We start from the raw sequence: 15547 nt of genomic DNA, 5'->3' as shown, positions 1-15547 counted from the left end.
TGAGCAGTATTTTAAAAAAAAAATTAATTGACTACAAGACTACAAAGATTTATATTCAATTAAAAGTATTAATTCAAAAGATAGAATAAAAAATATTAAATTATATTTAAATAATGTTTTAATATTAACAATAATTTTTAAATCTTGCCCCAATCCTTAACATCTTATGACTACGTAATTAACGTTGTCAAAACGACTCTTTGTTCGTGAACAACTCGTGTTCGACTTGCTAAGCAGACTAGCTGAACAGGAACACACTTTTTGTGTTCGAAATAGAGCCTGGGCTCACACGAGCTGAGCTTGGGCTCACTCGTGTTCGACTTGGTTTCACCCCTATCTTCAGCATCTGCAAAGCCTTCTCACAATGATCAGACCAGCCAAACTTCACTGCCTTTTGTGTCAACCTTGACAACGACATTGCAATTTGTGAAAACCCCTCAACAAACCTTTTGTAATAACCAACCAGATCTAGAAAAATTCAGACCTCGGTGACAATAGTAGGTCTTGGTTCAATCTGCAATCGTCTAATTTTATTTTGATCCATAGATATGCCATCTCCACTAATAATTTACCCCAGAAAAGCTATACTTTAAGTCAAAATTCACATTTAGAAAATTTGACATAAAGTGTTATCCTTCAAAACCTGCAGCACAACATACAAATAACTTGTATGACTGACTTCATCCCTTGAATACCCCAGGATATCATCTATAAAGACAACCACAGAAGTATCCAGAAACTGTCTGAAGACCTTGCTCATCCGGTTCATAGAAATTATTGGAGCATTTGTCAATCCAAATGACATCACGACGAATTCATAGTGCTCATAACTAGTCTTGAAAGCGGTCTTTGCTATGTCTTTTCCTCTCATCCCCAGTTGGTGATGGCCCGACCTCAGATCAATCTTTAAAACTACAGATGCCCCTTCCCTTCCGACTTATCAAACAAATTGTCAATCATCGGCAATGGATATTTATTTTTAATTGAGTTTATTTAGTTCCCTGTAGTCAATACACATCCTGAAGCTCCGATCATTCTTCTTCATAAATAACACTAGAGCTCTCCGTGGTGAGGTGCTAGGTCTGATAAACCTTTAATCAAGTAACTCTGCAGTTGGCCCTTCAGCTCTTGCAACTCCTTCACTACCATTCTATAAGGTGCCTTGGATACAAGCTCAGAACTTGGCTAGAGTTCAATACTGAAATCAACCTCTCGTACTGGTGGTAGCCCTGGTAAACCATCAATGAACACCTTTGGATATTGTCTTACTGTTGAAATATCACCCAAAGACTGTACTTCTTTAGAAGTATCTGCTGCATGAGCAAAAAAACTCTGATTTCCATGATTTTACAATTTGCAAGATTATCATTGATGCTAATCCTTTGTCACCACAAAATTTGACTATGTTTCCCCATATACATTTATTTTGATGGTCTTCTTATTGAATCAATAATAACAAAGTTTTTAGTCATTCAATCTATTCTTAAAATCATATTAAATTCCACTAAGAGCATCACAATAAGTTGAGCATTAAAACTTTTTCAACCAATCATAAGCTCCACTTCATATGATTGATCGACTTTCAGAAAAGCACCATTTGACATTCTAACTGATAGTATCACAGGCATTGAAAGGATAGTCAATCACATCACTTTAGCTTCATCATCTATGAGCTCCCAAATCAAATAGTACTCTTATTAATGTTTAAATTCTTGTTTTATGTATGTGTGCCATGACATGAATCATAAGATGTTTAAAGTACACTGGTTAAAATTGATGAACTAGCATCTCCTCCATGCTTTTAATTATGGTTTTGAGCGACACTATAGTTTTGCATAAGCTATCATCTTCTCTCAACACCACCTTCCAACCCTCCACTTAGAATTCCACGTTAAGGACTTTCAATCCACCTTCATCTCTTTCAATGTTTGCAACCACTTCATATCAAACTCACATCTGTGCTGCCCAAATCCAATGAAAGGATGTCTTCTACCACCTTTAGTCCATGTAATGTCAGAACTAGTCCCTTGTTATTTGTTTGATTTTTCTCCACCTTCTTTGTCCCCATCATGACGACGAAACTCCCTATAGTCACCAGCTTCAACCCTAGTTTTTCTACAACCTGATTTGAGATAAAGTTGTGTGGTTCTGCTATCCGCCAACACTACAACTGGCTATGCCGCGATCCATCCCCTCACCTTCTTGGTTTGATTTGTAGTAAATCTTAACATCGAATTGAGGGACACCTCTATCACATCTAAATGCAGATGCTTCTCCTTTGCCGTTTCTTCTAATTCCTCACTCTCTGTATTCTCCTTTTGAACTAAAAGAACCTGAAGAGTGTGCTTCTTGCAACAGTATCCTGGGGCTTATTTCTCGTCACAACGGTAATACAAACTTTTGGCTCTAGTCCTGCACTTTTGTATCTTGGAGGCGCTTGATTACCCCCTGGCTGAGGTCGTGTACTCTTTTCCTTCGTCATCTCTTTCTGAAATGACACCGTCTGGGTTCACAGTGGAGTGACTGTCACAGTGCTCTTGCAGAATCCCCCGGTGTTACCACCTATGTCGGTCTTCTTCATTTGCTTTTTATCCTCCACCATCTGTTCAAACTCCATTTCCCTCGATTTATGTGGTTTTAAGGGGCAATTGGTCACTCTTATATTTGGATTTAGGACTTTCAAGAAGTTTCCTTACAGTCGTGCTGTAGAAATCCCTCTCAACGTCCCTGATAAGAGCTCAAACTTCTCTTGGTATTCCATAACCGTCCGCTCCCGAGTAAAAGCATAGAATTGCTCTTGTAGGTCTCATTCCTGAATGGCTCGAAAACGCTCAAACAAGCAATCCTTAAACTCTTTCAGTGAGTGTATCAGACACGTTGCCTCCATCCACTGGAACCATGCTAATGCCTTCTCTTCCAAGCATTATCCTGCTGTCATGAACTTCTCTTCCTCAGTCAGTCCGTTGATTGCAAAGTATCGCTCCATCCGGTGCACTCATCCATGTGCATCCCCCCTTCAAATATTGGCATCTTCAATTTTTTGACTCATGCATCTCCATCTCAACTTCCTCTCCCTTTGGAAATTTCCCCCATATTTCTAGGGTGAACTTCCTCCTGCAGTCATAGGCATATCCCACTACCCATTCCCTTATTCTTCCATCATACTCTTCCGTGTCCCTTTTACTACCTCTTCTCCAATTTTCAACCCATCCCCCTCCATCGGAAGTCTCCACTCCCCCTCCTCTCGTAGTCTTAGGGGTACTCTTATAGGTAGATGATGTCTTCTTCGTTGTCTTCTCGCTCGATCTCCTTCTATTTTGACCTGGCTAAGGATTCCTTGATCAACACTTGGTTATGGTTTGCAACTGTAGCGGTCGACACGACCTTAGATTGCATCTCCATGAGTTTTTTCATCATCTCCTACATTTATCCTATTCCTTCAAATCCATCATCCATTTGACTTTCAATAGAAAAAATCTGTCTTCCCTGATAGCGAACTTTTCTTCTATTTCCGATCGGATTTTCTCTACCTCTCCTTCTAGCATATCAACTTTTTTAGCTGCCACCCCACTAAAATGTATGCTCTGATACCAATTTGATATGTCTTGAGAGTAAAATCAGTGAACAAACATGACAATCTCAATCGATAGGTGGAAAAAACACAAATAACGTCTGCTCATACAACAATCAAAGGTAAACAAATAAGATATAAGGTTGATCTATTATCCGAGAGGTAGATCATTTTTCCCACACCCCAGACGTTGCTAGGAATATCATAAGAAGAAAAGAAAACAGTAGCCCCAACAAAATATGCATGAAAGAAAGCAAACCCTAGGTTCTCCCCCTAGTAGAATCCTTTCCCAGCAATTTCAAAAACTTTCATTCCTAACTTTCTCTTTCTTGCATAGGTAATTATGGCTCTAGTGGAGCCCACTCTTTTCTTTCCTTCTTTAACAACTCCCTTTGTATGCTCCGTTGCTTTTTGTCGCCAAGACTGGCTCGCCTGTGCGGCGATTATGATGCTTCCAGTTGGTCCAGGGTGGACCGGCTTGTGTTAAGGCGACTCGTTACCCTCGTGTAAGGGCGAAACACCATCCCAATCTATCACATACTCTCTAAACAACCTGTCTTAACCTGCTCCAGTGCTATATTGGGCTAAAGAATCTCTAATTTTTCCCTTCAAAGTTGTATGTATCATCAATTAATATAGTTGAACCATACTTTTATCACCAGAATCAACGATAGATAACTACAACCACTCTAAATCTTTAATTAACTGCTCCTGTTGAGTAAATAAATAGTTCAAATGGCCTGAAGTATTTTTACTCAGCGCATCAACAAAACAATTCACCTTCCTCGGATGATATTGAATATCTAAATCATAATCTTTAAAAAATTCCAACAATCTCCTCTGCCTCAAGTTCAATTGTTTCCGAGTGAGGATAAGATTCAAACTCTATTGATCAGTAAAAATTTTACATCTAACTCCATATAGATAATGTCTCTATATCTTGAGTGCAAATACAACCGTAGCAAGCTCCAGGTAATGCATAGGATAATTCTTTTCAGGATCCCGCAATTGTCGTGATGCATATGCAATGACCCTATCATGCTGCATAAGCACATAACTCCCTTCAAAGATGCATCGCTGAAAATTTGAAGTCCATCGGAACCCGAAGGAATGACTGATAATGCGGTAGACATTAAACAATTTTGAGCCTCTGAAAGGCCTCCTCACAACAATCTAACTAGTTAAACTTTACTGCCTTTTGAGTTAACATTGACAACGACATATCAATCTGTGAAAACCCCTCAACAAACGTTTTGTAATGACCAGTCAGACCTAGAAAACTCCTGATCTCAGTGACAGTAGTAGGTCTTGGTCAATCTGCAATTGTCTTGACCTTATTTTGATCCACATATAGTTGAGGCACACTTTTGTGGGTGTTTTCAGACACATTTTTTAGTGCCTTTGGACACATTTTTTAGGATAACTTCGGGTATGACAGAAATCCTGTGATAATTTTTAAAAAGGTTAAAAAGTTTAAATATTTAAAGTGAAATGAAAAATGATAAAGTTAAAGTGTTAATGAATTGAATTGTATTTTTTTTGTCATTCATCCATAGCAAAACATAAAAATTTAATGTGTATTAGATTATAATTACTCACTAAGTTATATTTACGGTTGCAATTACTATTTTCTTTCAGGAAAAATGAAAAATTTAGGTTGATATGTCAGATATGAGAGACTTGGTTTATAGGAGAATCATTGCTGCTAGGTAGTTTTATAATGATAGTTTTTCTTTATTGTTTCTTTCAAATATTGATATACTGTTTAGTACTGACTTGAGATGCTATCTTTGGATGTTATTGTTTTTGGATGCTTTAGATTTATTGCACTTTTTAGATTAGTAGCTCTTTTTTATGTATTGGAAGTTTTCAAAAGATGAATAATTAGGCGTTAATATTGTCCAACTGCAGTCCTCGCCTTAATTAATTCTAAGCACCGGGTCGGGTTGTGAGAAACATAATGTGTATTCAATGACTCGAGAGGCTACAACTTTTGAGTGGCGTGTCATCATTCTTTGTGCTTCTCTTGGAAGTCGTAGAATTCAACTACTCTCTTAACAATTCCAATCATTCTCCTCGAACGACGATCCTACAAAATACAACCATCATATAAGAAATTAACAATACAATTGACATCATTTGTCAACTTGCTGATAGATAACAAGTTACATTGCAATCAAAAAACATGTAAAACAGACTCCAGAGTTAGACCAATCGTTACAACCGACCCCTTACCAGCAATGGAGCTACATGATCCATCGACATTTATGATGTTATTTTTTGCAGAGCTCGGATAGTAAGTCGAGAAAGCTTGCGAGCAGCCATTCATGTGATCCGTGACATTTGAATCAATAATCCATGGACTAAAAGAGGAATAAACTGTGAAAGCCATAGGAAGAGTATCTTATCGGATGTGGGAGGTTGACAGACTCGCAGAAACTTGATTGACTCCAATAAGCTTGATCAATTGCTCCATCCGATTTTTTAGAGAATTCGAGGATTCCGGGATGTTCCCGGTATGAGTCAGTTGAGCTATGGTTGGTTAAACTGTCGCTGTGAGACCCTTGCAGCAGAGTATTTGACTGAAGATTTGTATATCGATTTACCGTGAAGTTTCCAACACTTGTCCCGAGTGTGGTTGAGTTTGTGATAGTAATCATAAGTGGGTGATTGGTCTAAGGTGACATGGACGAGGGCTGAGCAATGTTTGAGATCATGGCGGATGCTTCAGCTGAAGGAGTAGAAGTGCCGAGCATGGCAAGTCTCTTGCTTTCTTCCCGATGAATCTCAGTGAAAGCAACGTGAGCGGAATGAAGAGGATCCTAATTAAGGTATACGGTCCCGGACTTCTTCAAGATCTTTGTTAAGGCCAGCAAGGAATTGGAACATACGTTCCATTTGTACAATTTTTTAGAAGAAGAATAAGTTGGCCGATGAATCCCAAGAGTAGTCGTAATACAGGTCGTATTCCATCCATAGTGCAATAATGTCATTATGTACTGTCTCGGTCCTTAACTATTGTTTTGCATGCCAAATCTTTTTAGATATTTCATAGAGTTGGTCGGAATTTTCAACATCTAAGTAGGTATCACAGACAGTCGTCCAAAGGGGCATTAGTTGAAGGGAGGAACATATATAATCGGCCAATCGAAGTCTCTATGAAGTTGATTAGCCAAGACTTGATCATGGAGTTCTCCACTTCCCAAGCTCCATAGGTCGGGTCAGTCTTTGGATGCTTGCAAACTATTACTGTGAGGTGACCAAACTTCCCACGTTCTTTAATGAACAAAGACACCGATTGAGACTATTGAAGAAAGTCATTGCTGTTCAGTTTATTGGTTGTGATTAAGAAATTCATATTGATTTTCAATCCTCCATTCTGCGAGGGAGCGGGACTTTGAGTCGATCTTCCGGGGAATCAAGAACACCTTCTGAAGGTGATCTAGTGCTGGAGGAATTTGACATAATTCTGATTGTGCCAAATGAGATGTTTTTATTCTGATCCATCAAAGAATTCTGGTAGGGTTACGGCAGATGAACTAATAGTAAGAAATTCTGATCCTCTGGTCTCGACCTATCTCTGGCATAAGAACTATGGCTACTGCAACAGCAGGGGTTGCAAAGCATACGACTGGAAGAATACCACATAATTTGTGGCAGAAGGGGTTACCGAACACTGCTGGAATTAGACAGTAAGCTGCTTGTATTACCGTAGGCGGTTGGATCAGGCAGCAGGAAGACTGGTGGCTGCGGTTGCTGGAACATAGGGCTGCGGTTGCTGCAGCCTGCTGCTGGAACTGACAGAGGAAGTCGAACTACGAGAGGAAGCTGACAGCTAGGAGGTGGCAGTAGATGGAAATGGTGGTGGAGGCCGGTGGCTGTGAGATCTAGGGTTTGGCTCTGATACCATGATGAGGGTTGGAATAGAGCAACTCAATATTATTGATAGCAGAATGAGTATTTAAACCCGATTATAATAAATATGATAAATGAAAGAAATAAAAAAAATAAAACAATTAGAGAAAGAAAATAAAAAATAATAAAATAAAATAGGAAATACATATGAGGAAATAAGAACAAACAACAAGTAATAAATACTAGGGATTGCCGTTATGATATAATTGGATGATTGAAGTTAGTAGGTAAGTATCGGGGCATTTACACATGTAACACACAATTCTTATGTATTTACATCTCTCACACCTAAACTTTCATATTTACGCACATAGTACTCAAGTCATTAATATCACATATAAAATAATACTATTATCACTTTTTAAAAATCAAATACATCTTTTCATGTGCAGGTTTAAAGCACCAAAGTGTAATGGATGTAAATATGGAAGTTTAGGCGTGTGATGTAAATTTATAAGAATTGAGTGCTACGTATGTAAATTCCCCAAAAGTATATATTTGACATTTTTTGATGAAATATGTTGTCGATTGAGTAAAGATTGAGAAGTAAATAACGTGATATCAGATATTATTAGATTGGATCTCCTTATATGACCACATGCTGGTGTTCAAGTTAAAATATAAAAACATGCTTTAAGTCCTAAGTTAACAACTGCCTATTTGTTGTACTTTAATGGTTTCTGTAGAGCTAGTTGAATTGCTATCATTGTGATTATTGATCTATATCTTGTAATTTTTTTTAAACCATGGCAAAAATCTAGTCAATTAATATTGGTTTCCTCTTGAAAACTTATGATTGCTCCATCTATGTAGGATACAATTATATAGATTATTGATAAAAAAAATGAAGATGCTAAACATAATTTTTTATATTGTTGCTGCAGGATGGTGCTACTTTGATGCATTATGCGGTGCTTGCTGCATCAAGTGACTGCATAAAGATTCTAATGCTGTACAATGTTGACATTAATCTAGCTGATAATGTAAGCTGCAATATCTTTTCCTTAACTGTAGTATTAATTTTCTTAAAAGTTTGAATTTTAACTTTTATTTTCTTTTATAGGATGGATGGACACCACTACATCTAGCTGTGCAAACTCAAAGAGCTGATATTGTGAGACTTCTTTTGAAAAAAGGAGTTGATAGGACGCTTAAAAATAAGGTAACTATTATGTCCCCACCAACTAATAAAAATAATGTGTGCTTCCCTCAACAAAAAAAAAGAAAAAATCTCAGCTAAACCAATGTTTAAATGAATTTAAGTGTTTTCTTTGTTCAATGTCTTAGCCTTAGCCGCTATATGATGCATGGCATCTCAAGGTCTAGAGTTTCTTAATTTAGCTACCTAATATAATGCGCAAATTCATAGTCATGAAATCAAAACTCGTGGCTTCATCTTTTTTCGCTTAAAAATAAGGAAAATGCATTAGATTTGCCTCAAATGATACTGAAATGATCACTCTATAATAATTTTGCATAGAATTTAAATATCATTAAAAGTTACATTTCTACTGGAAATTACACTGCAAAAGGAAATATGAAATTGTAAATTTTTTTTCCAAATTCAACTACGCAGATGAACAATCGTTAAAATCTTTGAAGCAAAAAAAAAAAAACAAAAAAAAAAAATAATTCATCGAAATTAAACAACTTTTGCACATCGCTTGAATGATCTACATCTAACCAGCACTCAAGTGCAAAACAAAATGAGAAACTTAACAACTTTTTATTTAACGTCATCTGTTAATCATCTCATTTAGCTCAAGTATTCATTTTTATAATAACAAAACCGTCCCTCAAAAAACAACTATATCTTTTTGTTGACAGTTGATTCAATTTGCAAAGGCCTTGGAAATTATGACGAAAATATGATTTTGAATTCCTACATCTTCAATAATCTCCATCCCTTCTGTGAAAAAAAAAAATCGATGAATGCAGTTTGAAGATTATTAAATAGAGGTCTTTGTGCAGGCCCAAAAAATTTTGGTGTCCGAGGGATTGTAAAATTTCTTAGCAATTGGATTTGAAAATCTATTAAAGGTTCCCATAGCAGTGATAATTATTCATGGCGACTATTTAAGAAGCAATAATATAATTCTTTTTTGCCGGAAATAATCCAAGGATGGATCAAATTTTATTAAGTGCTAAAGTACGTGATCCCTTTTTATATTACTGTGTTTTGGTACGACAACAATGACAACATGATCAGGTATTGGAAGGAAAAATATAGTCATAATGCCCCTCTTCTAACTAAATTCAACAAATTGGCGAATTTCAGCTTGAACAGGTAACATAAAGTCGTAATTTTTGTACTTATTGGCTAGAGCAATCACTAGAAATGGACTGTACTCTGTTCTCTTAGAACTTTGAAGCAAATGAGCTTTTAGCAGAAAATTTGTTCTTTCTCTATCAAAGATGAAATTATACTGGAACTTTGATGACAATAATAAATTCACTGCTAGTTCTTTTTCTTCTTATGAATTTTGGCTTATTGGTAATATGGAATGTATTTGCAACTCTATTGTTCCTCTTAAAGTTGTTATATATATATATATATATATATATATTATATGGAAAATAATAAATCTCTATTAAGATCAAAAAGAAGTTACAAGTCTACGGTGTGGGGCATTAAACATGTCCCCCTGAAACAAAAAAACTAAGTGAAGAGGTTGGTAAGGTAGAAACACAAACATTTTGGGACTCTCCACCACTTTTAACTAGGAAATTTGCAGGTCTATTATCTTCTCTGTAGATAAATTTGAAAGTGACCATGATCTCCTTCCTCATGTTTTGAATCTGTTTGATCCACTGAAGTATATGCGAAGGAGGGTTGTTCTTTCCTGTAATATAGTTCAAGAGCTGAGAGGAGTCCACTTCTAACTGCAAAAGTATCCATTTGTTGAGGCTGGCCAGCTTTAGAGCCCAGTACATGACCACAGTTTCAGCCTCCATTGCATCCACAATAATGATAGGAGATTGAAAGAAAAGCAAGCATCTTTGTTGGTGATCTCTGAACACCCCACCTATTCCAGCTCCTTGTGAGGAAAAGATCCCATTAGTGTTGACTTTGACGGAAGGGTGGGTAGGATTTTCCCAAAAAACTTTTGACACAGAAAATATAGTAGAGCCAACAGTTCTGCATATATTCAGAATATTGGGGAAGTGTTTCAGCTGGATGAGTTTTCTAATGAATGCTAAACAGTTGGAAACCGCCTTCCCAATTGTGACTAATTGGTCTTCATATTTGACTTGATTTCTAGCAGCCCATATGAACCAGGCAGTAAGGAAGGAGATAGGACCCAGCTTCAGTTTCTGCCATCCACTCCAGCATGCTAATAGACAATTCCACTCTAAATTCATTGTATTTAGCCGTATCTGTGTTAGCAGGGAATTCCAGACTACCTGGGAGAAGTTACAGGCAAAGAAACGATGGCCAGCAGACTCCACAACATCCTTACACAAGGATCACATGGAAGGGCCTCTCAGTCCCTTGAGTTTAAGGATTTCATCTGTAGGCAATAATTTATTGAAGAATCTCCAGCAGAAAAAAGGCATGAAAGGGGTTAGGAACTTCTTCCACAAGCTTTCTCCCCAGGACACCTCATTCCACTGATACAACTTAGAATATATTGCTTTAGTCAGACTTTGAGTGGAGCATGAAGTTAGAACCAATCTGTCTTTTTCTGTTTCTGTCAAATGGTATCCCAAAGATTAGTTCAGTAGAATTTTCATTGAGGAAGGAATTTAGACCAGGAGTTTCCGTCCCAGCAGTCCTCCACCATAAGTTCAGTGTCAAGATTCTCAGGATGGGATTCAAGAATTCCTCTGGACACCATCTATCCAACCAAAAATGTATATTGCCTTGACCCAAATCCCATAAGTAAAGCCTTTTAGCATCCTCCCTGACATTGAGCAGATTCCCCCAGGTTTTGAGTCCCCAATCCTTCTGGAAACCAGATTGGGGTGTGGAGATCTACATTATTTAGCCAACGAAAACTGTGCCCAAATTGTATTCTACTGTCTGAATCTGAGCCACAGTTTGCATAGGCTAATATGTTGAAGCTGTTGTAGTCCCTTGAACCCCAAACCTCCAACCGAAAATGGTTTAACTTTTTGCCAGCTGGCCCAATGCATTTGTTTTCTCTGCCTTGCCCAGAGAAATCTGTTGAAGGTTCTATCCAAGAGAAGTTGGGTCCTTTTCTTCATTACTGCCATTTGTAGAATATAGGATGGGAAGGTAGTGAGGATGCTTTTCAATAGTGTAATCCTGCCTCCATTTGAAAGGAAAGAGTTGGTCCAACATTTTACTTGGGAAGTGGTTTTGTCCACTACCTCATCAAAGTGAGTAAGTTTAGTTCTTCTTTTGAGCTGCTGCACTCCCAGATATTTGAAAGGGGTGGATATTAGAGTAAATCCTGTGAGATTAGTTATCCATTGCTTGATGGAAGGGGAAATTCGTTTGCTGAAGAGAACTTGTCATTTTTCTTTGCTTGGCTGCAGCCCAGAAGTTTCTTGGAAATCCAACAGACGGGTATGTAACAGCTTAGCAACAGCTTTATTGGCTCTAGAGAATATGATTATATCATCTTCATACACCAAGTGTCTGATATCCAATGTGGATTTGCTATGAAATTTTTTATAGCTCTTTCTATGGGTGGGCCTATCTATCAATGTAGAGAGAGTCCAAAGCAAGGATAAAGATAGTGGGAGATAACGGGTCTCTTGTTTGAGACCCCTGGAGGCTTTGAAAAAGTCATGAACTTTCCCATTGATGAATACCGAGTTTACATTCCCTTCTAACCATCTTTTGATGATCAAACATGAAGCACCGGAAAATCCCCTGGCCACCAATGTTTCCAACACAAACTCCGAGTTTATCATATCATAAGCCTTTTTCAGATCAGATTTGTAAATTATGTTACCCCCCCTACATGGTTTATCTAATTCATGGAGCAATTCTTGTGTAAGGAGCACATTGTCCCCAATATACCTCCCCTTAACAAATGTTGCCTGTTTTGGACTGATTAGATGATTCAAATGGGGTTGGAGCCTCCTCACAAGTATTTTGTTGATAATCTTGCTAACCACATTAGTAAGACTAATGGTTCTGAAATGTTGCCACTGCTATTTTGTGGAGGATTTGGGAACAAAGACAATTGTGGCAGCACAAAAGTAATTTGGTAAGTCAGGCCCTGGAAAAAACTTTGGATAGCCAACACTACATCACCCTTGATGATGTCCCAAGCCTACTGCTAAGGATCATTGGAAGGATAGTGATCACCCAAACCCATTAATCAAACTCTGGTGCCTGCAGAAAAAAGTTGGGAAGGCCCTCAATCACTGGAACCGGATCACCTTTGGTAATGTGTTGGCTGGGGTGGAACAGGCTGAAAAGGAACTGAAGGAATTAGAAACTGCAGCTGCTAATGGGCTGGTTGATGAGGTCTCACTACTGTAAGCAAATGAAAAACTGCTTACAGCTGTGGCCTGGCAGGAGAACTTTCTGAAACAAGATGCTTCCACCAACAGATTTACTGATGGGGATAGGAACACTAAGTTCTACCATGCTTGCATTAAGCACAAAAGAAAATGTAATACTATTCACTCAATCAAAGATGAACATGGCTGCCGGATTAAGGACTCCTCTGATATTGCTGAGAGTGCAGTGGAATACTGTAAGAAGCTAATGCAACTCTCAAACTATCCAAGAGTGCAGCTGGACACAGAACAGTTTCTCTCTGATCATGTGCACATTACCAATATAAACCCTGCTGAAGTTCCTAGTGAGGAGGAAATCTGGCAGGCCCTCTCCTCCATAGACAGTGCCAAATCAGCAGGCCTATATATATATATATATATATGTGGCCATTTACATACATACCTCTCAATTCCTATGTATTTACATATCTAACACCTAAAACTTACTTTTTAACTTTTTACATTTATACCTAAAACTTACTTTTTACATTTATACCACCCAAATCTTTTATATCATATGAAAAATACTACTATTTTAACTTTTAAAATTTAAAATACATCTTTTTATGCATAGATAAGGTGTCATATGTGTGAAAATTGAAGTTTAGGCGTTAGATGTGTATATACGTTTAGGGTTTAGGTGGTATGCACGGAAATCTTTCTTTTTCTTATTTACTTATTTGAAGAATATTTGTAGTAATGTTTACTTTAAGATTTGAGATTTCTTTTTTCTATGACATGTAGCATATGCAAGGCATCCCCAAAATATGACTTCAATCTTTTTTTTCAACAACTGGGATATTAATAATATTTTGCAGAAGAATTTTACAATTTGTTGGAGTTAGGACACATTTTAGTAGTTGGAAAAGAAAGCACATTAAGGGAGTGTTTGGTAGCATAATTTTAATAATATTTAGCCATGAATTTAGTGCAAATGCAGCCAAATATAAAAGAAACGAAAATTAAATCGAACGCTATGTTAAATCAAATTTTTTCACATTCTATTTTTTCTTCTTGCATTTCGTCTTTTTTTACGACTTAAATCCAGATTTACTATATCCGATTGCGAGGGGAATTTAAGAATTTCTTCCGTCGTGCTGCGAATGTCATCTCCTTCGCCATCTCCATCAATATAAATCCGGATTTATTAAATCCTATTTAACGTAAATAGGGGTTGCAGCCAAACACCCCCTAATGGTCATTATAGAGGTGGTCTATGAGACACCTTCACTTGAATTTGGTCTATTTGAGATCGAGAAATAGTGCTTCCTTCAATAAAAGTAAGGTTGATGACAAAATAAATTGGTTGATTATAATCAGTTTGGTCTACCTTTGGTTCTCTTCTAGGACTAAAAAAGTTGAATAGATCAAGTGGCTATGTCATTCCTCGATATTCTAAGGAATTTTACCTTCCATTTTCGTAGTCATTATTTTTGTGTATCTTTTTTTTTATTTTCTTTTTCTTCTCTTTTTTTAATATAGATAGAAGAGTCTAGCATCCTTCTTTCATCGACTGCATTTACAACTTGTTTCTCTTCTTGACTTCTATGCTTGTAAATTGCAATGCTTTATTTTCAATATTTTTTTTTTCTTGTTAAAGCAAGGTTACTACTTGAACTATTCTTTTTTTTATTCCGAACTAATGCGGCACATATTCGAACTCATATTTACAATTAGGAAGATTTACATACATACCACCTAATTCCTATGTATTTACATATTTAACATCTAATCCTCCTATCCATGAAAAGGTGTATTCACTTTTTACAAGTTAAAATATTGGTATTTATGATGTGATATGAAAGATTTGGGCAGTATTTATGCAAATGAAAATAAAAATTGGATAGTATTTATGCAAATGCTCCTTTCTGTTATTGCGTCTGCTGCACTGTGATTATTATTTAACATTGTCACTGGTTTTATTTTTATAACAATAAATCATCATTTGATCGCTCAGGCCAACTTCTCTGTTTCAGGACGGGTTAAAACCACTGGATCTCTGTCTTTATTGTGGCCATAATGTGAAAACCTACGAAATTATCAAGTTGCTTAAGGAGGCTCCAAAGCCGAATTCACATGGATGAGAGTGGTTTATGCTGGAAGCTCCATAAAATCTCTTCATTTTACATATCAATCATTATAATTTGCAGGTAAATAGAATTTGTTTCTATTTACTCAGTCTTTCTAAGCAGCCGTCTTCGCTCATATTAATTGCGAGGAGCTTGCATCCTCAACTCTAGACACTTTATATGAGATTTAAATGATAATTGGAATACATTTACTTCATTAGGTAAATGCTATTGTTAGAATAATTGCAGAACTACAACGTAAATCAATAACATCAATATTTATTCAGAAAACCTTTGATGTAAAAGCTGCGGGCAAGGAAGAAGTGTGTCTGTGTAAAAACTATTAAGGTTCCGTGTGCCGCTTTTCATGATTGTTTGATTGACAGAGTTTGTAAAACCTCTGGGGTCATAGGTTCGATCCTGTCTTATGTGAAAAATGAAATTCTCAAGCACATGAGGTTGGTCAAGAAGCTCGTCTAATAGAATTCTGCCATTCTTTTTTAATATATAT

The 15547-nt window shown here is 36.9% G+C and overlaps 1 protein-coding gene across 3 annotated transcripts in view; it reads left to right on the top strand.

Moving 5' to 3' along the window:
• The window catches only part of LOC110020415 (ankyrin repeat domain-containing protein, chloroplastic), a 44975-nt gene that overhangs the window by 28869 nt on the left and 559 nt on the right, over nucleotides 1-15547 (top strand). For 2 of the 3 annotated variants that reach the window (XR_002293522.1, XR_002293521.1), the window contains exons 5-7: nucleotides 8371-8469; nucleotides 8550-8648; nucleotides 14944-15117. Coding sequence is in view for 1 of the 3 variants with exons in the window: in XM_020718507.1 (XP_020574166.1) it covers nucleotides 8371-8469; nucleotides 8550-8648; nucleotides 14944-15051 (306 nt within the window). In the remaining 2 variants the exon portion in view is untranslated. Of the gene's footprint in view, nucleotides 1-8370; nucleotides 8470-8549; nucleotides 8649-14943; nucleotides 15492-15547 lie in introns of those variants that run through there. The other variant, XM_020718507.1, reaches the window with a different exon arrangement.

Source organism: Phalaenopsis equestris, unplaced genomic scaffold (assembly GCF_001263595.1).
Source record: "Phalaenopsis equestris unplaced genomic scaffold, ASM126359v1 Scaffold000096, whole genome shotgun sequence".
Classification (NCBI taxonomy): Eukaryota; Viridiplantae; Streptophyta; class Magnoliopsida; order Asparagales; family Orchidaceae; genus Phalaenopsis; species Phalaenopsis equestris.
The sequence above is the reverse complement of the archived record's forward strand: the minus strand, read 5'-3'. Positions and strand labels throughout refer to the sequence as shown.